This window comes from Pezoporus occidentalis, unplaced genomic scaffold (assembly GCF_034315485.1).
Source record: "Pezoporus occidentalis ecotype Australia unplaced genomic scaffold, CSIRO_AGI_Poc_V1 ctg10, whole genome shotgun sequence".
NCBI classification, from domain to species: Eukaryota; Metazoa; Chordata; class Aves; order Psittaciformes; family Psittacidae; genus Pezoporus; species Pezoporus occidentalis.
Window position 1 is genome coordinate 1,247,905 of NW_026912779.1, and position 24,261 is coordinate 1,272,165.

General features: G+C 48.1%; 1 protein-coding gene across 7 annotated transcripts in view; it reads left to right on the plus strand.

Annotated features, from left to right (window-relative positions):
• Positions 1-6,510: 6,510 nt before the first annotated feature.
• ANAPC1 (anaphase promoting complex subunit 1) overlaps positions 6,511-24,261 on the plus strand; it is a 35,167-nt gene continuing 17,416 nt past the window's right edge. The window contains exons 1-24 of one of the 7 annotated variants that reach the window (XR_009962820.1): positions 6,511-6,837; positions 6,937-7,098; positions 7,249-7,300; positions 7,474-7,583; positions 8,246-8,328; positions 9,451-9,524; positions 9,795-9,943; positions 10,818-11,038; positions 11,650-11,859; positions 12,444-12,539; positions 12,992-13,082; positions 13,200-13,265; positions 14,280-14,417; positions 14,746-14,886; positions 15,246-15,306; positions 15,856-16,055; positions 16,853-16,927; positions 17,871-18,136; positions 18,487-18,578; positions 19,457-19,605; positions 21,071-21,149; positions 21,257-21,293; positions 21,385-21,455; positions 21,582-21,760. Coding sequence is in view for 6 of the 7 variants with exons in the window: in XM_062608603.1 (XP_062464587.1) it covers positions 6,625-6,837; positions 6,937-7,098; positions 7,249-7,300; positions 7,474-7,583; positions 8,246-8,328; positions 9,451-9,524; positions 9,795-9,943; positions 10,818-11,038; positions 11,650-11,859; positions 12,444-12,539; positions 12,992-13,082; positions 13,200-13,265; positions 14,280-14,417; positions 14,746-14,886; positions 15,246-15,306; positions 15,856-16,055; positions 16,853-16,927; positions 17,871-18,136; positions 18,487-18,578; positions 19,457-19,605; positions 21,071-21,149; positions 21,257-21,293; positions 21,385-21,455; positions 21,582-21,760 (3,015 nt within the window). In the remaining variant the exon portion in view is untranslated. The remainder of the gene's footprint in view (positions 6,838-6,936; positions 7,099-7,248; positions 7,301-7,473; positions 7,584-8,245; positions 8,329-9,450; positions 9,525-9,794; positions 9,944-10,817; positions 11,039-11,649; positions 11,860-12,443; positions 12,540-12,991; positions 13,083-13,199; positions 13,266-14,279; positions 14,418-14,745; positions 14,887-15,245; positions 15,307-15,855; positions 16,056-16,852; positions 16,928-17,870; positions 18,137-18,486; positions 18,579-19,456; positions 19,606-21,070; positions 21,150-21,256; positions 21,294-21,384; positions 21,456-21,581; positions 21,761-24,261) is intronic. The other 6 variants (XM_062608603.1, XM_062608616.1, XM_062608612.1 and 3 more) reach the window with 6 other exon arrangements.

A 24,261-nucleotide genomic window follows, 5' to 3' on the forward strand; every position in this document is an offset into this window, starting at 1 on the left:
GCCTCAAGCTGCACCAGGGCAGGTTTAGATGGAGCTGAGGAACAATTCCTGCCCCAGAGGGTGCTCAGGCATTGGAACAGGCTGCCCAGGGCAGGGCTGCAGTCACCGTCCCTGCAAGGGTTCACACCCCGTGGAGACGAGGCCTCAGTGCCATGGGTTAGTGCTGGGGAACAGTTGGACCTGATGAACTTAAAGGGCTTTTCCAACCAGGCTAATTCTATGATTCTTTGGTTCTTTCTGGTTTCTCTGGGCCAGAACAGCAGGACAAGAGGGGACAGGGACATAGCCAAGCCACCCTGAGAAAAGGAGGAAGACCCAAGTGAAACCAATGTATGTGTGTGAAAGCAACACCAGTGCAAGGAGTGAAACAGAATTCATTTCCCGATGGTGTGGAAATAGGAACCAAGGGAGTTTTGGGGTTCTCAGAAACTGACCTGAGCACTGGCCATGCCTGAAGAGGTCTGAGACCATTCCATGTGGGTGCCATCAGCCATGACTGGAAAGGGACTGGGATCTGGGGAGCCTTCAGCCTGACTTGCTGCTACTCGGTGTATTTCTCTGCCGCAGCCCTTCTGCTCCCTGCAAGGTTCTTTGCAGCTATGGCACATGCATAACTCTTTCCTTCCAGCAGCCTGCTGCAGTCTGCAAGTTAGGGAAGGAGATGTAAATGTTGTTTGATTAGCGCTAGGTAAGCACCAGCACACCATGGAAACAGAGCTGGGGCTGAGCAGAAGCAGAGCTCTGCTGGAGCTGCTCACTTCTGGGGATGGTTTCTGAGCACTGGGGAGGGCACTTCTCAGGCTGCCAGAAAGCAAACAGGACAAAATGTCCCATCCCTGGCAGTGTTCAAGGCCAGGTTGGACACAGGGGCTTGGAGCAAGCAGCTCTAGTGGAAAGGGTCCCTGCCTGTGGCAGGGGTTGGAACCGGATAAGCTCTAAGTTCCCTTCCAACCCAAACCAGGCTGGGATTCTATGAAAATCCAGTCTGAAACATTTTCCAGTTTGGGATTTAGAAAAGCCTGAAGTTCAATGCAAAAAGAACAAACCTCTCCAGCCTTCTCCGACCCAGAGCTGCTCATTCACTGCATACCCTCAGTGACAGAGGTCGAATTTCCACCCCTTTTGCTCCAGACCAACTTCTCCCATCTTGAAGTGATCAGCAGCTGAGGGAGGGCTCCTGTCGCAGGGGCCACTCTGAGGGGGAGAAGAAGAAAGGGATTAAAGCTGCCGCAGTCAGACCGAGCATCCCCTGTGGGTCTGAGATCCAGCGCCCTCCATGCAGCTCCAGCGGCGTGGCATTGCCTCCGGAGTTCAGGCACGCTCCCCCCGCATCCAGTGTCACGGAGGGAGTAGGAGGGGACCAGGGAGAGGCATTTGCCCCTCTGCCTTTCCAGACAGGCTGTTGGTGGGAGCCTGTCATTTGTGGTCAGCTTTCACCACAGGGGTGCACTTTTCATCGGGCTCCATGCCCTGTTGCTGCTGGCTTTGTGATTTTTGGGAACAAAGCAATGGAAAAGCCTTTGGACTCTGTGGGCTGCAGAGTGGAAACAGCCCCACACTGGATGAGTGTCATGTAATTGGCCCACTAACACGGGCCGAGGAGGAAGGAGCCATTTCTACGAAAGAGAAGAACAATGAGAACACAGGGGCATGTAAAGAGGATTTCAGCAGCTCACTAAAATCCCCTGATTTGGGTCATTTCTTCACAGCAGGTTGGTTTCTGCTAGCTGCTGGTGTAAACCAGTCTCCAGCTCCATAGGGTTTGTTGCAGTTCATTTGAGCACAGCTTGACATGAGGAAGAGGTTGGTGCACAAAGAAGCAAGGGGAGGAGAACACAGGAGAAACTCTCGGGGTGAGGTTTGTGATAGGAAAGGTCTGGAAGTAGCTGGCATGAGTCTGACCACTTCAGCTACTCTTGGTTGGTGACATGAAGCTTCCACCTCGGTCTCCTTCCAACAGCATATGGAATACAGGCTTGGGAGAAGCCTTAACAGCCTGCATCCTAGCAAACCACGTATTTCCATTCCTCCGAACCCAAACTCAACAGTTGCTGGGGGGTCCCCACACAAACTGCTTGTGGTTTTCAGTCCCAAAGTACACATGTGGCCAGACTCACAGCATCTCCCCAACTGCCATCCCCTGTTCTCGCTGCTGGGGCTGGGCATCAGTCAGCATTTGGCCCTAGAAATACCCTGCAGCTCTCCTGGGGAGGTGGGAGGGGGACAAAGGCAACTGGTGTCTGAGGAGGGACTGACACAAAGGGAGAATCTTTGATCCAAGACCAAGCTGTCTGTCTCCTCTGTCTGAGCTCAGGGATCTGACCCCAAACCAGCTCAACCAGTCATGCTCTCCAGAGGCCACATTGGAGGGAGCTTCTACCTCTCCAAAGGAGGAGGGCAGAGCAGAGTGCAGGTAAGTGCATGGCTACAAGCTGTCCCTGAGCCCCGCTTTCAGCCGCTGCCTCTGCAGCACAAAGGTTATCAGATCTATCACCCAGAGCATCATCCAACCGAAGAGCCACTGCCCTCCAAGTCCATGTTCCCGTGCTGTACATATATGCCTGCAGAGTGCTGCTCATGAGTGCAGAGATGCCTGTCTTTAGCAATGGGCTTCTTCTGCCTGGATGAGAAGTTACAATCCTCCTCCGAGAGCATCAGCAGCTCCACAGGTATTCCCAGCTTCCTGTTAGCAGGTCCCAGTGCTGTAGGTGCTCTTGGAGGCACCCTGAGTGCTGCAGAGCAGGCTAGAGCCTGGCCTTGACCCCTCGGTGGTTTTGCAGTTTCACTTCAGAGCACTGACACCATTTCTTCACCAGGCGTTGGAGGCAACGGGACACTTGTGAAACGGGACCATTTAGCAGAAACGGCCCTCAGCAATAGGCTTTGCGCTGGCTTCTGCTGGGACTTTTCCCCCTTCTGCTATTTCTGTATTTTTTGTTTTCATTTTGCTATTCTTTCCTTTATTTCTGCTTCCTTTTTGTGTCTGTATTTCTGTTCGCAGGGGCTCCTGTTCTTTTAAATACCAAACTCTTCCTGGCACCACGTCTTTAGCTCAGGGCAGACGGCCCGCTGTGTGCAGTGTTATACCCCAGGCACAGGATGCAGCTCACAAACAGTTTGCAGAGGAAACTGAACCTTTTGTGGTGCTACTAAAATGCCTTTTCTCTGGCGCTGCTTTCTTGGGGCACTCGGTACACGTGAGGTCTCTCAGCAGGCATGTTCTGTCCTTGGCTCAGCTCTTTCTTCCTGGGACAATTCCTCCTGCTCTGTAAATGAGTCTGCAAAAGCAAAAAGGCATCTGCCAAGGTTGGACACTGGTTGCACCTTCCTCCTTTGAGCCCTGCACGTTCTTCCTTACTCACAAAACTGTATTTCACAGTCTTACTTGTGGACGTACCCCCATGTGGCTCCATATGGAAACGTGGTCCCTGGCTGGATTTAAAGACGCAGGCTCCCGTTTTCTCCAGCTGTCTCCCATCCACATGCTGCAATATGATTTCAGAGCAGCCTGGTGAATTCTTGCTTCTCCTCAACCTGGCATTCCCCAGCAGGCTGCTTCTCCTTTCTAAGAAACCATAGTGCTCTAAGAAACCATAGTGAGACTGGAACCAAGGATTCCCCCGAGCCGCATGCTGGAACCACGCTTTCCAATGTGTTTCCAATTGCTCCACAGCTTCTCCCCCCTCCTTTGATTTCTCACGTGAAACTCAGAGCTTGAAACAAAATCACTCCTGTCAGCACGCAGAATCCTTTCAGTTCCCATCGGGGTGCTTCAGGCAGGTTGTTATGGCCTGTCAGGCAAACACAGGCTCCCTTGTGCTTCCCACCACTGTGCTAATTAAGACAAAAGGGGGGGGGGAAGGCATTTTCTGATACACTGCATGTGATGCGCGGATTGACTCCACAACTCGTTAAAGTTGTAAAGTAGGTATGCTTTTTATTCAGCGCTGAGACGCACGGGGATAATTCCTCAAAGTCATGCGTGCCTCAGTGTTGTTTCCCTCTACATTTATTCTCTAAAGTTATATATATTCATAAGGTTGCACAATACGCCTATACATATTCATGTCCTATCCCCGCTTCGTATTATAATGAGCCTGAAGGTCCTCTGCGCCTGCGCAGTGCCCCCTCTGGTCATGGGCAGGGGTCTCAAGATGAAGTAAATGAGTCTTCCTCCTCTGGGTAGGGGTCTTCAAGATGAAGTAAATGAGTCTTCCTCTTCTTGCACTTTTCACCTTTTTAGTCTTTATGTGTGGCCTTAGAGTTTGATCAGTGTCCCAGCCGTAAATCCTCTACTTCTCCCCTTTATCAGTAGAGTTTGATCAGTGTCCCAGCCGTAAATCCTCTGCTTCTCCCCTTTATCAGTAGATTCAGGCGTCTGCTTATTAACAGGACCGGAGGTCTCTGTTCTGCTTAGCAGGCATTTACAACAGATAGTCCTTTTGTTTAAACAAATTCCTCTAACCCCCCTGTACAACCCCCCTGTACAACCCCCTTGTACAACCCCCCTGTACAATCCCCTTGCACAACCCCCCTGTACAATGGTCAACCCTCTGTATCACATGGACACAGAAGGAGAAAGGACGCTGCTGCACGAGGAGGCAAGCTAGAAACTGGCTGTGACCTGTGGGCAGCAACGCCCTCTTGGAGGTGAGCAATTCTAAAGGTGAGAGGTGAAGGAAGGCGCAGTGCAGGAATGGCTGGGAAGGCGGCAGGAGCGTGCTTGCTGGTGACACATCGCGGGGGACACACTGTAGTGCCTGCGAGATGGGCAGGGAACAGCACGGGGCTGAGCTCATCGCTGAGACTTGGGCTGGAAAGGGTAAAAACAGCCTGATTGTCCCAGCAGATCCTGGCAGCAGAGCACGTTGTGCTGGGACACCGCAACCACGGCAGGGCAGAACCCAAACGTCCCAATTACACGTGAGTGACATCTGCCTATACACAACACATGTGAATGCACCATTCCTGGGGCAGAATCTGTGTTCTCAGCAGAGTCATAGAACTGTAGGGTAGCTTGGGTTGGAAAGGACCTTAAGATCATCCAGTTCCAACCCCCCTGCCATGGGCAGGGACACCTCACACTAAACCATGGCACCCAAGGCTCTGTCCAACCTGGCCTTGAACACTGCCAGGGATGGAGCATTCACAACCTCCCTGGGAAACCCATTCCAGTGCCTCAGCACCCTCACAGGAAAGAATTTCCTCCTTAGATCCAATCTAAACCTTCCCTGTTTCAGTTTGAACCCGTTACCCCTTGTCCTGTCACTACAGTCCCTAATGAAGAGTCCCTCCCCAGCATCCCTATAGCCCCCTTCAGACACTGGAAGCTGCTCTGAGGTCTCCACGCAGCTTCTCTTCTCCAGGCTGAACAGCCCCAACTTTCTCAGCCTGTCTCCATACAGGAGGTGCTCCAGTCCCTGATCATCCTCGTGGCCTCCTCTGGACTTGTTCCAACAGTTCCATGTCCTTTTTATGTTGAGGACACCAGAACTGCACACAATGCTCCAGGTGAGGTCTCACGAGAGCAGAGTAGAGGGGCAGGATCACCTCCTTCGACCTGCTGGTCACGCTCCTTTTGGTGCAGCCCAGGATACAGTTGCTTTCTGGGCTGCGAGCGCACACTGAAGCCGGCTCATGTTCATTTTCTCATCCACCAACACCCCCAAGTCCTTCTCCTTGGGCTGCTCTGAATCTCTTCTCTGCCCAACCTGCAGCTGTGCCTGGGATTGCTCCGACCCAGGTGTAGGACCTTGCACTTGGCATGGTTAAACTCCATGAGGTTGGCATCAGCCCACCTCACAAGCGTGTCGAGGTCCCTCTGGATGGCATTCCTTCCCTCCAGGGTATCAACCGAACCACACAGCTCAGTGTCATCGGCCAACTCGCTGAGGGCGCGCTCAATCCCACTGCCCATGGCAGCGACGAAGATGTTGAACAAAAAAATGTAGAGGGAAAAGACACTGAGGTGCGCATCCCTTTGGAGGAGCGATCCCCCATGTGCCTCAGCGCTGAATAAAGCATACCTGCTGTACAGCTTTAACCAGTTGTGGAGTCTGTCTGTGCATCAGACCCATTGCTCCTTGGGAGCAGAGCCCAGCCCCTCCTGGCTCCATCCTCCTGCCAGGCACTTGTAGGGAGCCATCAGGTCCCCCCTGAGCCTTCTCTTCTCCACACTGAAGTCTAAATTCATGGGGAAAGTTGCCATGGGAGGTGGGAATGGGACGGGCGGGCTGAGGTGAGTGCCCCAGGGCTGCGCTACACACTGGGGACTGTGTTTGATCACAGCGGTGTGGTTACACCACGGCAAATTCGGGTTTCAAGCAGCACTCCCCTCAGCGCACACCGGGTCCCTGTGAGGGTGCGAGGCGCTCCCCTCCGCCCGCCGCCATTTCCCTCCCGGCGGCCCCCGCGCGGCCCGCGGGGCAGGGCGGGAACGACAAGATGGCCGCGCCCGTGTGAGGAGGAGGCGCCGCCGCAGCCGCCGCCGGCCCCGCGCTCGCCTCAGCCGCGCTGCCGCTGCCCGCGGGGCCCCGGGCGGGCCGGGAGCCGGAGCCCGAGCCCGGCGCGGCGGGGGTGTGCAGCGCGCGTCCGGCCCGGAAATAATGAGGATATCGGGCCCCCATGTCGGACCACTCTGACGAGAGGGCGACGATGATTGCGGCCGGCGACCTGCAGGAGTTCGCCCCCCGGGGCCGCGAGCACTGCCGGCGCCACCCCAGCGCCCTCACCCTCCAGCTGCGGCGGCTGCAGCCCGCCTCCGAGCTCTGCTCCTCCGACGGGGCCGCCGGCCTGGTGGGCTCCCTGCGGGAGGTGACGATCCACGAGCGGCAGCGGGTACGGGGCAGCGGCGGCTGCGGCTCCTCGGCCGGCCGGGAGGTGAGCGGCGGTGGCAGCGCGGCCCGCGCCTTGCCCTCACAAGGCCGTGTTTTCCAGGAGAGCTGGCAGCTGAGAAAGGGCGCCGGCGATGTTGGGGAAGAGGTGGACTACGATGAGGAGCTGTACGTGGCCAGCAACATGGTCATCTGGAGCAAAGGAAGCAGGAGCCAAGCGTCCACCGTTTATAAGGCTTTCACTGTTGACAGCCCCGTTCTACAGGTGCGGAAAGGTGGCGGCTGAATGAATGAACATCGGCTGGAAAACACTGCGTGGTGTGGGGCAGTGTTCTGAAGGGGGGGTGGTTGGGGATGGGGAGGCTGTGCCCTTCAGCTCATTCTCCATGAGCAGTAATGCTGTGTTTGGTTCTAGGCCTTGTGGTGCGACTTTGCTATTCCCCAGGAGAAATGTGACAAAGCTGATGGTGAGTTTCCTGCTTAGTGTAACGGCAGCAGATGCTTTGAGCCCAGCTTTCTTGCCGTAATGTGCTTATTTATCAAGACTTGTGCTAAAACTGCCCCGGATCTGCTTCTTGTACATGGGGAGCGCCTTCAGAAATAGAAGCTTCACTGTATTTTGTTTTCTTTTCCCTTCTAGTTTCAGGCAGTGGTGAAATAGTAGAGAAATGTATCTGCATATTGCAGAATTCCTGTATAAATGTGCATAGCATAGAGGGAAAGGATTACATTGCTGCTTTGCCTTTCCAGGTGAGTGCTGTCCTTTTCATTTGGCCCACCCATGGGCTTTTCATCTGTTTGCACACTGTGATGGGGTGGGGAGGTGTGTAAAGTGCTCCCGGTTCCGGCTGTCTGAATTCACAGAACCCAGCCTGGTTTGGGTTGAAGGGACCCTAAAGCTCCTCCAGCTCCAACCCCTGCCACGGGCAGGGACCCCTTCCACTGGAGCAGCTTGCTCCAAGCCCCTGTGTCCAACCTGCCCTTGAACACTGCCAGGGATGGGGCAGCCACAGCTTCTCTGGGCACCCTGTGCCAGCGCCTCAGCACCCTCCCAGGGAAGAGCTTCTGCCTAAGAGCTCATCTCAGTCTCCCCTCGGGCAGGTTCAAGCCATTCCCCTTGGCCTGTCCCTACAGGCCCTTGTCCAAAGCCCCTCTTCAGGTTTCCTGCAGCCCCTTTAGGCACTGGAGCCTTCTCTTCTCCAGGCTGAACTTCAAAGTTCTTCACTCCGTGGCTGGGAAAACCTGGCTGTGACTGCTTTGTTGTCTGAGAGCCTGCTTCCATTTACTCTTCTCAAAAGAAAACACTTAAACATCTTGTTTTACTATGATGAGATACTCAAACATGAAATACAATCAGTACAGTAAGTACTTGATGCTTTTATTTGGTTACAACTCTGTGTTGTTTTTTTTAGGTTGCAAATGTCTGGCCAACAAAGTATGGTTTGTTGTTTGAGCGCAGCAGTTCCTCACATGAAGTTCCTCCAAGTCCTCCCAGGTATGAAGCAATTCATAGTTTTCTTATAGGCTGTTTGCTAATCTAATGCAGGAGCACAGGAGCTGAAGAGCAGGAAAGAATGAATCCATGTGGTTGTGATGGGGCAGGTGAAACATGAGCTATTAATAGGAAAGGACTGAATACTGATAGTCCGTGATGTTCTTCTGGTGCTGTGTTAAGGACAGTTGGAAGTGGTGATGCTGGGAATAGGAGCCATGATGTGGGTGTTACCAGCCTGATTTCATAAAGGTTTTTCCTGGGAATTGGCTCCAGGCTGTCACGGACAACGGGGAGATTCACTGAGGGATTGTCATTGAGACCCTTTCTCTCTGCTGCTTCTCGGGATGCTTTAAATCTATGGAGCATTCTCTTGCCTATCTGGGGAGGATCCTGGACCCTGTGCTCTCTGGCTGGGCATACAGCTGAGCAGCAGAGGAAGGAGCTGGATGGTGCACTGATGAGTGGCTTTAATACAGCTGCTTGCTCTCGTTTGGGCTTTGTGTCCATTCCAAGCACTTGTGATTCTCTAATCCTCGGAGGAGTTGGGATTAGAAAGAGAGGTGCTGAAAACGATCACGAGGGTGCAAATATCATGACTGACCCTACTCAAGCCAGCTTTTGGTGCTAATTCTTCCTTTTGCCACTGTCACTGCAGATGGGTGCCTTGACTGATGCTCTGTGATGGGTACAGATGATCTGTGTCCATCAGGTACAGATGATGGCTGACTGCTTGGCTGGGAGCTGTGGAACCTAAACTCCTAAATCGAGTCCGGGTTAAGGGCTTTCTCCTCTTCCTATTCCTCCTCCCAGCTCAGCTGGTGCCAGCTCAGTTCACTCAGACCAGTCACAGTCTGTCGTGTGGCCACCAGGTGGGGGCATTCTCAAGTGATCTGAGATGCAAACCAAGACCCACTCGCCCTGTTTTGTACACCAGTCTTTGACTCTGCTCTGTCAATCCAACAAGCTTCTGTGCATAGGATATCTGTCTCTGCTGTTAGATCTCAGGCTGTGATTTGTTAAGGTCTGAGGAGCTGGTTTGGGATCACAGCACCAGCTACAGGAGAGAACAGTTCTGCTTGTTAGCATTTGGGTTTGAACGTGCTGTGTTTGGTTTCTTTCTAGAGAACCTTTGCCTACGATGTTCAGCATGCTACACCCCTTGGATGAGATAACACCTCTTGTCTGTAAGTTTGGGGGTAAGTTTATGTCTTTAGCTGTATTGTTTGGAGTCCATCAGTGTGGTATCAAATACTCCATGTGCCACTCGGGCTTCGTCTGCATTACAAAACGTGCAGATAATGATACTTTCAAGAATGCCGAAGTGGGTGTTTTACCTGCTTCATGAACAGGGAAACTGCTCAGGGAAAAAACACAGACTGGGGAAGAGAGAGGATGTGGAAGATGCTAACCCTGTAATGGATAACACTGCTGTAGAAGTGATCCTTGTGCCTTAACCTCTTCTTTAGCAGGCGTGTTTGGCTCCGCCAGAGTGCAGTACGTTGCTGATTACACCATGAGGATCGTGTTCCTTAACACTGAGCCTTCCATTGTGATGACCTATGATACTGTGCAGAGTTTACACACTGTTTGGGCTCTTCGGAGGGTGAAGCCGGAGGTACAACTTACTGCTTGCTAAATGTCACTGTAGGAAAACCTATGTGTGTGTTTACGTGCCCTTATGGCTGTGTGCGTGTTCCAAATGCCTGGTATTTGTGGTTTATTTTATTTATAAGAGAGTAAGATATTTGTTGGTGTGTGTGTGTTTAGACTTATTTTTTTTAATAGTTTCTTTCATGTATTTGTCTGGACAACAGCCAGGGAGAGCACAGGGAGAGTCCCAGAGCGGTTTGGGTTGGAAGGGACCTTAAAGCTCCTCCAGCTCCGACCCCTGCCACGGGCAGGGACACCTTCCACTAGAGCAGCTTGCTCCAAGCCCCTGTGTCCAACCTGGCCTTGAACACTGCCAGGGATGGGGCAGCCACAGCTTCTCTGGGCACCCTGTGCCAGCGCCTCAGCACCCTCACAGGGAAGAGCTTCTGCCTGAGAGCTCATCTCAGTCTCCCCTCTGGCAGGTTCAAGCCATTCCCCTTGGCCTGCCCCTACAGGCCCTTGTCCCAAGCCCCTCTCCAGGTTTCCTGCAGCCCCTTTAGGCACTGGAGCTTCTCTAAGGTCTCCCCTTCAGGAGCGTTCTCTTCTCCAGGCTGAGCTCCAGAGCAGAGCTGCTCCAGCCCCCACAGCCCAGAAGGATTGGACTCAACTGTTGAGTTCTGTAAGGAAAGTAACAAACAACTTAGTGCCATGAAAACCATTGGAGTAGTTTGTATGTCTGTGGATGAGAGAGCATGGTTGGCAGGAATAACTTTCATAGGCTGAGCACCTAAGGCATAAATCATTCCCACCCAGCAGACAAAACAACCTGTTAGAGCACCTTCCTGGCTCTTCTCACCCATGTGCTGTTCATGCACACGCAGCTCTGTTTTCTCCCCCAGGAGCAGAACATGGTGCTGAAGTTCTCGGAGCAGCTGAGCACACCGCAGCACATGGCCACTAGCAGCTCTTTGACTGCTCATCTCAGAAGCTTCTCCAAAGGAGACTCTCCTGTGGGCTCCCCTTTCCAGAACTACTCCTCCATCCACAGCCAGAGCAGATCAGTGTCATCACCCAGCATGCAGTCCCGCTCACCATCCATCTCCAACATGGCTGCTTTGAGGTGGGCACTGAACACAGCACATAGCAGATGGTAGCAAAGAATATGAGCAATGGGATAGATGTCTGGTAGTACTGTCTGTCTTCATGTACTGTTACAAGTCTAAAGTACAACTGCCTCTTCTGTTACAGCACTTGAAAGCCCTCTTGGAATGCTCTTGTGGCGGTTGGTGTGCTATTATCTCTGTAGTATTGGGCCATAAGTGGTATGCCAGAGCCAAAGAGGCTGTTGTGTCGTTACACAGCCAGTCTGTAGTGGAGTTGAGACCTGTCTGCATGTTGTGTGAGTCCCAGGGGTGTTTTCAGTTAGCCTTTCTAAAGAAAGGCACATTGAGAGAGAAGAGATTGGGACAGATATCAGATAAAGTGGACCACACTTAAAATGTTGGTTTTCTTACTTTTGAAATCTCATCATTGCATTCTGACAGAGATGACTGGAACTTACTTAGAGAATTGTTTTCCTATGCTGGGCTCTCTTGCTAAAGGAAACTGATACTGAGCTAGCTACTGGTTTGGGTTTGGTTTTAAAGCCTCTACCAGTGTATGAGCTCCCTGGGGTTCTGTACCTGCTTTTGAAATGCACTTCTCAGCAGTGTCTTGTGTCTTTGCCTGCAGCCGCTCTCATTCCCCTGCTCTGGGAGTTCATTCTTTCTCAGGAGTGCAGAGGTTCAACTTCTCCAGCAGTGCTCAGTCACCGAGGAGGCACAGCATTACCCATTCACCCAACAGCACCTCCAGTGATTCCTTCCTTGTACCAGAAACAGAGCCAATTGTTCCTGAGCTGTGTATAGATCACCTGTGGACAGAAACAGTCACAAACATGAGGTTAGGTGCTTGTGCTGGGATGTGGGAAGTTCTGGAGCTCCATTGCAGGAGGGGAGGGGGTGGAATAAAATGACAGCTTAGTCTGCCACCGTGAAGGAGATTCATGGACCTGTACTTCCTAATTCCTTTTTAAATGATGCTCACTAAATGCTTAGCTCCCTTCCAAAGAGTATTGGGTGCTTGGAATGCTTTAATTTCTTGTGTTATTCATGGCTCTCTGAACATGGGAATGGTTTCAAGAGATCTGTAAAGCAAAGCAGGTTCTAACCTGGTCACTGCTTTTGGGTATTCCTGACCTAGGGAGAGTAACTCCTTCTCTGTTACCATCAAAAGGGGCAAAACACAGCATAAACTCTGAGACTGAACAGGAAAATAAAGCCAAAAAGAATTCTCTGTGTGCCCAAAAAGTGGGGAATGTGAAGACTGGAGTGCTAGGAAATCAGTTTCAGGAGTAATGATTGAAACTGGTGCATTCTGTCAGCTGATGTGCTGTATATTGAGGGCTAGTGTGACACTGTGCTTCCCTTCATGAACATTTTCCCAGTAGACCAAACTACGTGCTGATCACTATGTCTATCTTACAGGGAGAAGAATTCCCAAGCATCAAAAGTGTTCATTACCACTGACCTTTGTGGGCAGAAGTTCTTGTGCTTTTTAGTGGAATCCCAGCTCCAGCTGAGGTAAGCACCCCAGTCTTGGGGACAGAGAGGAGCACTCTAGATATTACCACCTTGGTTTTGCCATACCAGTTCCTCCAGCTAGTGGAATCTGTTGTGGCAGCATGTGATACATCACTTGCTCTTGTATAACACGTTCTTAACTGTAGTGCATTGATGTTTTGAGCTATTTAAGTAAAACTGAAGTTGCAAGGGAACATTCACTGATATTTGAATGGTGTTCTTGTTTATCCTCATCTTTACCCTTTAGAAGTACATTGGGGGTTTTAATTAGGCTTGCAGAGTAGAAGGAACTTGACTATCAGGGCAAAACAAGCAAAGGAAGGAGGAAGGAGCCAGGTATACCACAATAAAAGTAACTGCACCATGCAGTACTGCTGTAGTCCTCTGTCTTCGCTCTGTAACAACAGCTAGGACAGTCCTTTCATGTTTCCTGTTGTTTCCCAAACCTCTAGGTGTGTAAAATTTCAAGAGAGCAACGATAAGTCGCAGCTGATCTTTGGTTCTGTTACCAATATTCAAGCAAAGGATGCAGCTCCAGTGGAGGTACGTACTTCTCCCTGGGGGCTATGAAATGTGGAGCATCTGCTTTGTCACTTAGCATCCAACTGTTGTCTTCCTACTTAAATACAAGAAGCTGAGCGTTCTGCTTGATTCTCACAGGGCATTGATACTCTGCTGGCTCTGGATGGCAGTGGAAATCTGGTGCTTTATTCTGGAGTGGTTCGGGTAAGTAACTGGCTTTCTGTCCCAAAATAGATGTTTGAAGCTTTGGTTACAAGCTGGGCTGTCCACAGGCATCCTGTGTGCATCATACCCTGTGGTGCAATCAATCTGTTGAGCTTGTTTTCAGTGATAGTGAAGTACTAAGGTAAGAAAATGCTTTCAAAGACAGAAAAAATCAAGAATATGGAAAATAAGAATTGTTCCTGACCAAAACACTTTCAAACTTCTGTAGCATGTCACATAGCTTTAGATGTCAAATTGTTTTGCTTTACCAAGGGCTGTTGTTATATTGGTGCAAGGAAGGTACTTGGCTTTCCTTTGCTTTGTTCTTTTCAATATAAGGCTTTGAGTCTGGAATGGGTTGCCCAAGGAAGTTGTGAATGCTCCATCCCTAGCAGTGTTCAAGGCCAGGTTGGACAGAGGCTTGGGTGCCATGGTTTAGTGTGAGGTGTCCCTGCCCATGGCAGGGGGGTGGAACTGGATGATCTTAAGGTCCTTTCCAACCCTAACTGTTCTATGATTCTATGTTTCATATGATTGCATGATTCATATTTTATCACCTGTCATGTCAGATGGACATGATTCATCCAAAATAAAGCTGCTTCTTAAACTCTGTAGAGATGCACTGAGCTCTCTCTGTGTATGCAGAACCTTGGACACTGCAGTTTGTACCTGTGTGTGCACACACATTGGTGTGCAGGTGTGTAATGGCATATATATATGTATATAAAGAAAGGGTTTACTCAGCTTTCTCAGGGCAGCTCTGCTAGTTCTTCTAGTGGGAGTAGACCTGTAGTAATAATGTACAATACTGATCATATATGGTAGATTTTTCATCATGTCATCATCTAAAGAAAATAATTACGTGAAGAAATGATTAATCTTCAGAGACTTTAGCCACTCCTCACACTTTTCCTTTCAGACGTTAAATCTGATCGTGTCTGTATATGTAAGCAACCAGTGGAAGCACAGGCGTGAAACCCAACCGTGTGTTTTCCTGTCTGTTGTTCACAAAAGGTCGGGAAGGTTTTTATTCCTGGGCTGCCTGCGCCGTCCCTGACAATGTCCAACCAAATGCCTCGGCCAAGCACTCCCTTGGATAGTGTCAGCACTCCATCCAAGCCTTTGAATAAGCATCTGGGGCCCCTGGAAGAGGTAAGGAGAAGGGAAGTCCTGCCTTAAAAAGGGTTTAGTTGGAACAGCTTCAAATGGTGGGTTGATTTTTTAACTTTCAGGGCATCTTTGGAGTGAAATCTTTTCATTTTCCTTCTGTAAAACCCTTGAATAAATAGTGTTTAAAGAAGATCTGTTTAGTGCTTCCTTGTCTATTTGTTTATGACTTCTGCAAAACCTCTGAGGCAGAGATAGGAAGGCTTTGTAGTTGTTTTCAAAACGCTAGTCCGTTAAAAATGTCAATTTTAGCTATCCTTTGCTCAGATCCTCTTATTTCAGCAGCTCTGAGCCATCATTTACCCCTTTTCAGGGTGTGCTTCTGTCACCAGTTCCAGAGCTAAGGGATTCCTCCAAGCTTCATGACTCCACTTACGTTGAAGACTGTACTTTCCAGCAGCTTGGGACCTTCATTCATGCTCTGAGGGATCCTGTCAACAACAGAGTGACTTTAGTAGGTATTACCCTGTAACTCGAGCCAGTACTTTGTCAGCAAAGCAAAGTGAGGGTCACATTTACTTCTACTGCACAGTGAGATTTTGCAGGTCCTGACCAACAGCAAGATATCACACCTGAATTGGTGGCTCTACTTCTTTCTCTCTGTAGAATACTCTTTCTTCAAGGGATTCAGCTCAAGATCTGTTTCAAGTGTTTCAGGGAACTAACATCTGAGGTTACAAATCTGCAATGTAGCGAACAGTCAGGAATTGGGAATATGCTTCATATATAAAGGATTTCTGAGTTAATAGAGAAGGACCCTGGCTTTACTTTATACATTTCATGATTTGACTCTTACCTATCTTATCTCTTCAGGAGCTCAGCAATAACACAATGGTCCGGATTGCTATTCCTGAAATTGCCACTTCAGAACTGGGTATGATTCAGATCCACACCACATGAAACATGTTCCCTAATTTTGAAGTAGTTTCTGCATAGCTCAGGCTGTACCACATATCCCAATCTCTTACTAACTTACCTTTCATTGCTGTTATCATTGATTTAGGTGTGCTCTGTTGTTTTCAGGGCTTCCAGCTGCACTCTTAGAACTTCCTTTGTTCTTTAGACACTTTGTTCTCTACTATTGTTTGTATAATTGCCTGAGGAAGGGCTGAGATGCCAGTTCAGACAAAAGTTGCTTTCAGTAGTGGGCAAAAGGAACTCTTTTTTTTCCCCTTGGTGTGGTGAATTAGAGGGGCTCTGCTCAACCTGCACTAGAGGAACCTGGCGTTGAAGCTTGTGTGATTGTTCTGTTGTGTGTTGAAGCTGTTGAAGGTTGTAAGGTGTGGCTTTACTGGATGAGTGTCCAGAGAGTTCAAAGTAGGTCCAGTAACCAAATCCGTAGAGATTTATACCACTGACTGAAGCACCAGGAGGCAAGATGGAAAACCCACCTAATCCATTATTTTCTCTTCTTTTGCAACAGTGAAAAGATGTCTGCAGGGGGTCAAAGCTATCCTGCCCAAGGAGATAGCTGTACAGATGCTTGTCAAGTGGTACAATGCTTACAATGCTCCAGGAGGACCAAGCTATCACTCAGAATGGAATTTATTTGTAACATGCCTCATGAATATGATGGGTTATAACACGGAGAGACTGTCCTGGACACGTAATGTAAGCAAGCTTGTATGTTTGTTTTCGTAGTTCCCTTTGAAGCTACTGATAACCCTTCAAGGTTCAAAATGGTTACAGTCAGAACTAACTGAAACAGATTGTGTATTATCTTAAATCACAAGATGCTGTCAAACCAATTCTGTATTCATATATTTCTGTATATATTTTAGTCTGTGTTTATCATGAAGCATATTTATAAGGTACTTGCAATCTATCTTGATCAAATAAAAATTAACTATGAAGATTTTGCTCCAGTTCATGACTAACACTGATGCATTAAAGCTTTGATTCATCTAACCCATGTTAAGCTGCTTCTCTCCAGAAACACAGGGTACAGCACAAATTCCTGTTTCCTAAAGAGGATTTTCTGTGCAGTTTTCAAATCACAATGTTTAAAGTTCTAGGGTTTCTTTTTCAGCTGTTTTTGTTGAATGTATTTGGAGTTTCCTTTACTTGCTAGCAGGAAACCCACTTAATTTGCAGTACTTGCAGGGGGAAAAAAGGCCCCAGGTATATGTGTACAGCTGGAATGAAAGCAGTCACAGTAGATCTACATTACTAGCATTAGTTCATACGCAGTTTTTCCTCTGTCCTAGTAAATGCCAGATGTTAGGCAGTCAAACTGTGGAATTCAAGCACCATACACTAGAATAGCTGTGTTTAGAATAATCTGTTTGTGAAGTGGAGAAGTACCTAACGCCATGTCCTGTAATACTGGGGTTGAATTCGGGTGTTGTCGTTGGTGATTTACTTACACAACCTTGAGAATTGTAACCCTCGTTTACTTTTGATCACTTGATTTCTTGCAGCTTGATTTTGAAGGATCCCTTTCACCAGTTATTGCTCCAAAGAAGGCCAGACCATCAGAAACAGGGTCAGATGAGGTAAGGAATAGTTCTCTCTTAAAAATAAGAGGTAAGGGGTGGGGAGGTGGTGTTTGGTTTGATGTTTCTTTAAAGGCAAAGCATAGGAAACACCCTCTGAATATTGTATTTCAGCTGAGATTACAAACCCTTGGGGTAAGAAAAGGTATTTTGCCCTTTGTAGTGGCTGTGTCCTGTGACCCATCAGGGTTCTCTCTTCTAGACAAGGAGGTTGGACTCAGGAATGAATTTGATAGGGATCAGAAAACAATCCCAGATAATCTCCTGACAGCATCACACTTCTCTTAGATGCTTCTTCATCCCTTTAAAATGAAGTTCTCACTCCCCTGGCTACTCAAGCAAGTAGCAAGTTAGCAACATCAGATTACATACCTCACTGACTGCGCTGATGCTCACTGAACTTAGTGGGGTGTTTAAGGTTAATTCACTGAGCTCTGCCTAGGCAGGAATAGGAAAGTTTGGCTTTAGGGAAAGTGAGGCTTATTATCATGCCATCCTAAAAGGCTTGTGAGCTGTGGTGGTCCAGTTGAGCTGTGGGCTGGCAGTTCAATGAGCCCATGGGGTTATGGATTATGGTCTATGTGGAATAAAGATCAGGATCTAATGCCTGATGTTGAGATGTGGCAGGGGAAGCTCCTAGGCTGGGGGCACTAGATGAATGGTATGAATGCTCACTGAGGTCTCGTGCACAAAGTATTGGTGCAAGGAGGGTACTTCCTTTTCTCTTGTTCTTTTAAATACAAGGTTCTGATTCTTTTATACACAATGTGGGGGTGAAACTTAACAGTTGAACCTTTGGGTCTGTGCAGCACTTTTACAGTGCAACAGTCACATTTGTATTGATTCATGGGGAGAAAAACTCCTTTGAAACAGTACTTTGGAGTCTTGTTGAAGGTTGTGTTCACCATGAAACCTCTGTCTCTCTCCTGTTTGCTTGGTTTAGGACTGGGAATATCTCTTGAGCTCTGACTACCATAAGAATTTTGAGTCTCATCCTATTGCCAAAGCTTTGCGACTGGACCCTCTGGAAGCTTTGGCCTCAAAAGATGACTTTTCACAGAGCCTTAGTTTGGATTCCTCAATGCTCCTTTTCACCCACATTCCTGCTATTTTCTTTGTTCTTCATCTCATCTACGAGGAGCTCAAACTGAACAGTCTAATGGGAGAAGGAATTCGTTCACTTGTTGTTCTTCTGGTTCAGCTGGCCAGGTACGTCCAGCTGACAAACTGCAGCTCTTGTGTATCATGCAGTGTCTCTTGTTAATTATTTTCATGTGGAATTTGGGGATTGCCCAAAATGGAGCAGACTTTCTGTGAATCTGAAGAAAAGGAATCCTTAAAACCTCACCCTGGTGCTGAAAGGGTTGGCCTGTCCTCTAGTCTGTCATGCCAAAGAGAAGCAAGTCTGAAGTAAACCTATGTCTCTTTGAGGCTGACAGCTGCTATATGCATTCATGTCTTGCAGATAACCCAGCATGTTACCCATCTACTCAATAGATGTCACAGATGCAGGAAGGTTTTTGTCTCCTCTAATGTCACTCACCTCTTTCTCCTTCTAGGGACTTAAAACTTGATGCTTACATAGATTATTACTACAGAGACTATCCAGCCCTTGTCAAAACCTCCAGGCAGACTTGTGTAATTGATCAGGGTGAGTTGAAGGCTTTGCAAATCTGAATATTCAGTGAGAATGATGTGCAAATGCAGTGATGATGATCTGCGAACTATCTGTGCTGCTGAGCACCTTGGTAACTGTTCTTTTTAAAGCTGATCAGGACTTAATCCCTGCTCATAGTGCTGAGATTGTTCCTTTGGTTTTCATACCCTCTTAAGAAGCCTGGGATGAAATTAGCACAGTAGAGCTGGTGCTCTTCACAGGACAACGGCTTGGGAAGGGAATGATGGTTTCATCTTGGCAAAGCTCAGCCTGGCTGAGAAACCTCAGCAGGCGACCGGGGAAACCCTGGCACTGAGATGTGTCTCTTGTGGAAAGTATGGCTGGGCTGGCAGGCTCTTGGGTTACGCTTCATAGAAGCTAAATCAGAGCTAAAACCACAATACTTAAAGTTTAAATAAGGTCATAGATTGTCCATGCCCTTGTTTAGTGTCCTACCAGCTTGTATTTCCTAGTCACGTAAGAGGAATCACTGCTTCTCCTGACCCAAAAAAGAAATCTTATAGCAATCCTCAGGCTTTACTACCCCCTTTGTGGACAGGGAAGGCAGAGGTTATAGGTAGGTTGTTCTCTCACATGAGCAATTTAATGTTGTTGAATTACAAGACTGTTCCAGTGAGGTTTGGGGGATTACTCTGTGCTTATTCCTTTTTATGGGCCGTGATGATTCTGGTTTTGAGAGTTTGGTGCCTCACACGTTCATGACTGTCTAGCTCTGAACTCCCATCTAACAGGAGGGGAAATACTGTCTTTTTGTTGTTAAAAGAAGCACTGCAGGGTTAGCTTTGGGAGTAGTGGAGGGTTATTGTGCATTCACCATGAACTCAGTGTCATGTCTGTTCATATGGTTATAGTCCAAACAGGTTTCATGCACCATCCTGCGTTTTTCTCTGCTGAGCCTCCAAGTATCTTTCAATGGCTGAGTTCCTGTTTGAAGGGAGAAGGAGTGCAGCCTTACCCTTACTTACCAGGGATCTGTGAGAGGAGCAAACTGGTAGTAGTGGTATGTACTGTAGCAAAAAGGATATGTTTTACTCTGTCAGCTCTGGCTCTGTGGCCAGGGTGCTTCTATGAGCAGAGCTTCTCTGTGCTTCCTGTGAGTGGAGCATCCACAGTGGGAAGTCAAACAGCAGGGTTTAATCGTGGTGTGTGGGGCCATGCTGGAGGAGTATTGAGCCTGTGATCAATAACTCTGCTGGAGCTATACTGCTGGAGACTTAAGATCATAGGATCTTAGAATGGCTTAGGTTGGAAGGGACCTTAAAGCTCATCCAGCTCCAACCCCTGCTACGGGCAGGGACCCCTTCCACTAGAGCAGCTTGCTCCAAGCCCCTGTGTCCAACCTGGCCTTGAACACTGCCAAGGATTGGGCATTCTTAAGCATCTCCAAGTGTTGCTGCTCCATACTAAGAGTCATCTGCCTGCATGAAATCGCCTTGAGCATCCCCCAGATATAGTAAGGGGTGCAGCATCAGACTCTCCTCAGGGAAAACAATACATGTTTAGCAGAGAGAAATCCCTGTAAGCAGCCTCTTTTATTACTTGAGTATTACTGAAGGGTGTGGATGGGTTTTAGCAGGTGGGAGGAGGTATCTGAGGTTGGGAAGGAGAGCTTGTGAGTAGCCTGTGCTTCACTGCTTATGTTTTTTTGTGGTTTGCAGTAGTGGCATGTGCAGAGTAATACTGTAACTCCAGGTTAACTGTAATTTGTGAGTGAGAATTCCCCTGCTCGCTTCTTGGGCATGTATCAACATAAATACTGAGTTGCATGAGTAGTTACAAGTGCTGATGTTATCTCCTGGGCAGCCTCCCTCCCTTATTCACAGCGTATTTGTGGAGGAAACCTGCCAGGACAGGGTTTGGAGCTAAGGTGTTGAGCCTGAGGTGCCTGGAGAGGAAAAACAGGGAGGAGAGACTCTGCTCTCACCAGGCACCCAAGATGAGTTGCAGAGTCTACGGTAGGAGTTGCCAGGGGTCAGCCTCTCCTCTGCTTCAGTGTGGAGGCTTGGAGCAGTACTGAGGCAGTTTTAAGTGCTGGCTGGCATAGCTGAGGTGGACCCTGCTTTGAGTGGGGAGCAACCTCCCACTTGGAGCCTTCCTTAAGTAGTCCATATTCAAGACATGGAGGAAACAGAGTGAAAAATGGTGTCTGTAGATGATATATTTCACAAGAGAAGTGAAATGTGAAAACCATGGGGAAGATGACCAGGAGCATGTGTTTCTCTCTTTTCTTATCTTTCCACCTTTGAAACAATCCAGGAATGTTCAGCTGATTGCTTCAGGATGTATGTTTTCCAAACTCCAAGATAAAAATCTAAAGCATTAAAGTTGAGTTGTTCAGTTGTTTCAGTCTCCCTTTATTAACAGTGTTTTCACAACAAACCCATCCCTCTGTGTAAGTTACTAAAGTTACCTTCTGCCTGTTGGGACACTAAGTGACTGTATGATGATGTCTGTTTCCTATCCAGAGTGTGGCTCTGTATATACTTGGGGATGAGAGCGCTGTGTCTAATGAAGCCTCCCATTATTTGTACAAGATTACCTCAGGTAATGGTGCTTTGATGCCATGATACTATTTCCTGGTGTCTTGTGCTGCTTATGTGTTGTCCTTTTGCCTGGGGAATGTGGAATTAATGTGCCCTTGTCTTTCCTAGGCCAACGAAAGCAGCAAATGGAACAGCATGACAATAGGTATAAAGCTCTTTACTATTTAAACTCATGAGGTTTTGACTTGCTGCTGACTTTTGGACTAGCTTTCATTGGCTTCCCCTTTATTTTACAGATGCAGTTTCAGACACAGCACATCTGTTTCCAGCCTGGCTGAGAAGTTAGTTATTTGGATGACTGATGTTGGTAAGAGCAGCTTTTATCATCGTGCAGAATGGCACAATCACAAGGAGTAGCCTTGTGCTTGTGCAGTACAAAATGCACTTTTGTCTACTTTTGATAACAGCTTGTTCTTAACTTATTATTTTTAAGGTTTCACCTTAAGAGATCTGGAGTCTCTCCCATTTGGGGTAGCTCTTCCCATCAGAGATGCAATATATTACTGCAGAGAGCAGCCTGCCTCAGACTGGCCTGAAGCTGTTTGTCTCCTTATCGGGCGCCAGGATCTGTCTAAACAGGCGTGTGAAGGGAACCTGCAGAAGGGTAAATCTGTGAGTATGGGCATCAGGGGATTTCACAACACTGGGGTTGGGCAGAGCACTCTGTTCCCCACCATCCTGTGATGCTCAGGGCATCAGACGGTGCAGATTCAAGGTTGAGGGCAGCGCTTACACAAATAGGAGGGTTTCAGTATAAAACCAGCATCCAGCACAGGAAGGCCACATGCATGGCTGTGGAAACTGTCAGTATAAACCAGATTTTTACCTTCATTTAGACGTGATGCTCAAAAGCTTTGCCTACAGAGCTGTTTGATTGCCTCTGTAAGTCCTCCTCCTCCTCTGCAAAACAGCTGCGCCTCTAAGAGTGTTGAAGAGGTTTTGGTACTCAGTCCAGAGACAAAACAGGAGAGCACAGAGAATCACAGAATCAACCAGGTTGGAAAAGCCTTTCAAGCTCATCCAGTCCAACCGGTCCCCAGCACTGCCAAGGCCACCACTAACCCATGGCACTGAGGGTGTGAACACTTGCAGGGACGGTGACTGCAGCCCTGCCCTGGGCAGCCTGTTCCAATGCCTGAGCACCCTCTGGGGAAGGAGTTGTTCCTCCGCTCCATCTAAACCTGCCCTGGTGCAGCTTGAGGCCGTTTCCTCTTGTCCCATCCCTTGTTCTTTGGGAGCAGTGTTGAGGACACTGAAAAGCTGGTTAGTGACATGCAGAGAACCACTTTAACAGTAGCAGATTGTAGCTTGTAGTCACAAAGAGGAATTTATTGTCCCAGGTACATCTTGGTCAAGATCCTTTTTGCTCTCTTAGCTTTGGAAGTGATATTAAAATTATCCAGTTCTTTATAGCTGAGGCTTCATGACTAACTGCACAGCAAAAAGTTAATCCATTGAGCAGGAAGATTGGAACATGGAGTTCACTTACTATGTCCCACCACTCATTAAAACCCCATTTTGTTTTCTGCTGGTGAGGTTTTGCCCAACTGTAAGAGTACTGAATCTTCAAATGGTGATAAATTGATTTTATCACTGACTTTATAACAATGCCTCGAATGCACATTACCTTAAAAGGAGAAAATGAGCTTCAAACACCAAATTGTTTGTCATTTCTCAGGAGGGCAGGGTGGAGTTTCCTGTTTCAGACCAGAGGCTTCCTCTATGGGTGGTGCAGTTCTCTATTGAGATCTGGAGGGGATTTATCAGAAGAAACTGGGTTTCATTCATCAGCTGTCATTTACTTGTGCTCTGGTGTCATGTGTTACCAGTGAGCCTTAGGAAGAGGCTGGCTTCAATCTGTCATTCTCTATCTTTCCAGTTTGCTGAGGTATAGAACCAGAAAAATGACCACTTTAGGGAGAGGTGTGTGGGGTTTGTGCCTAGTTTTATCATACCAGTAATTCTCAGTGCTTGCCTTGTTATTTTTCACGTTAATCTGCCATCTATGGCAGATGGAAAAGAAAGAGGAATATACTGGCCCACCTTAGGGTCAGTGTCTGGATTATTCTGTCAAACTATAAGGAAACTATATTCAAGAAAGCTGTTTTCTGCAGAACTCTAAAAATAAAATGAGTCATAGCATCCCAGACTGGTTTGGGTTAAAGCTCCAACCCCCTGCCATGGGCAGGGACACCTCACACTAGACCATGTTGCCCAAGGCTCTGACCAACCTCACCTTGAACACTGCCAGGGGTGGAGCATTTACCAGTTCTTTGGGCAGCCTGTGCCAGGGCCTCACCACCCTCACAGTAAACATCTTCCTTATGATGCTTCGTGCACAGTGAGAGCCTTGTCTGAAGCAAGTGTAGCACAAGCAGATTGTGGACAGACTGTTGCATCCTGTGCTGTTCTTGTCCCGTGTGCTGCTTATGGGATGTGAATAAGCAGTGTTGGACTTGATCTTAAAGGTCTTTTCCAACCTAGTTGATCCTATAGGGGAGGACAGAGTCTTAAACAAGCATTTTGTAGATCTTGTATAGAGAAAGGGCTTTTCCTCAGTGCTCCTGAGTTATGAAGGCCTTCAGTGGGTTTTTTTTCTGGTCATGTATGGATCTGTGGTGTGGAGGTTCAGAACCATTCTGGTACTGTGGTGATGCCAGGGTTGGCCAACAGCAGCAGCCATTTGGAATTCACTGCCATGCAAGCTGACTTTATTTTAATAGGAAGCTTGGTTTTCCCAAAGTTGTTGTAGGAGGGAATCGGAATTAAAGCTCTGACTCATTCAGATGTCAATGATCAGTAAAATAACACAGGTTTCTGACCAGAGTGAACAGAACAGGTTGAGGGTCAGTAGGTACTGGCACTTCTAAAAGCAGGCTGTCACCATGGGACTGTCTCTGGAGTTTAACCTCTCATTTAATACCCATCAAAATGCTCATTTGGGTTCTGTTTTTCACTCTGAGAAAACAACATGTTTTCATATCCATCATAGATAACTATTTGTGTAGGCAGGAGGGGAAAGCCCTTACCTACCAGTGCTCTGAAACAAGAAATGGCGTAGAAAGAGAGAGAACTATTTGCTATGTCACCTCTTCTAGCTCTCACTTGGCAGT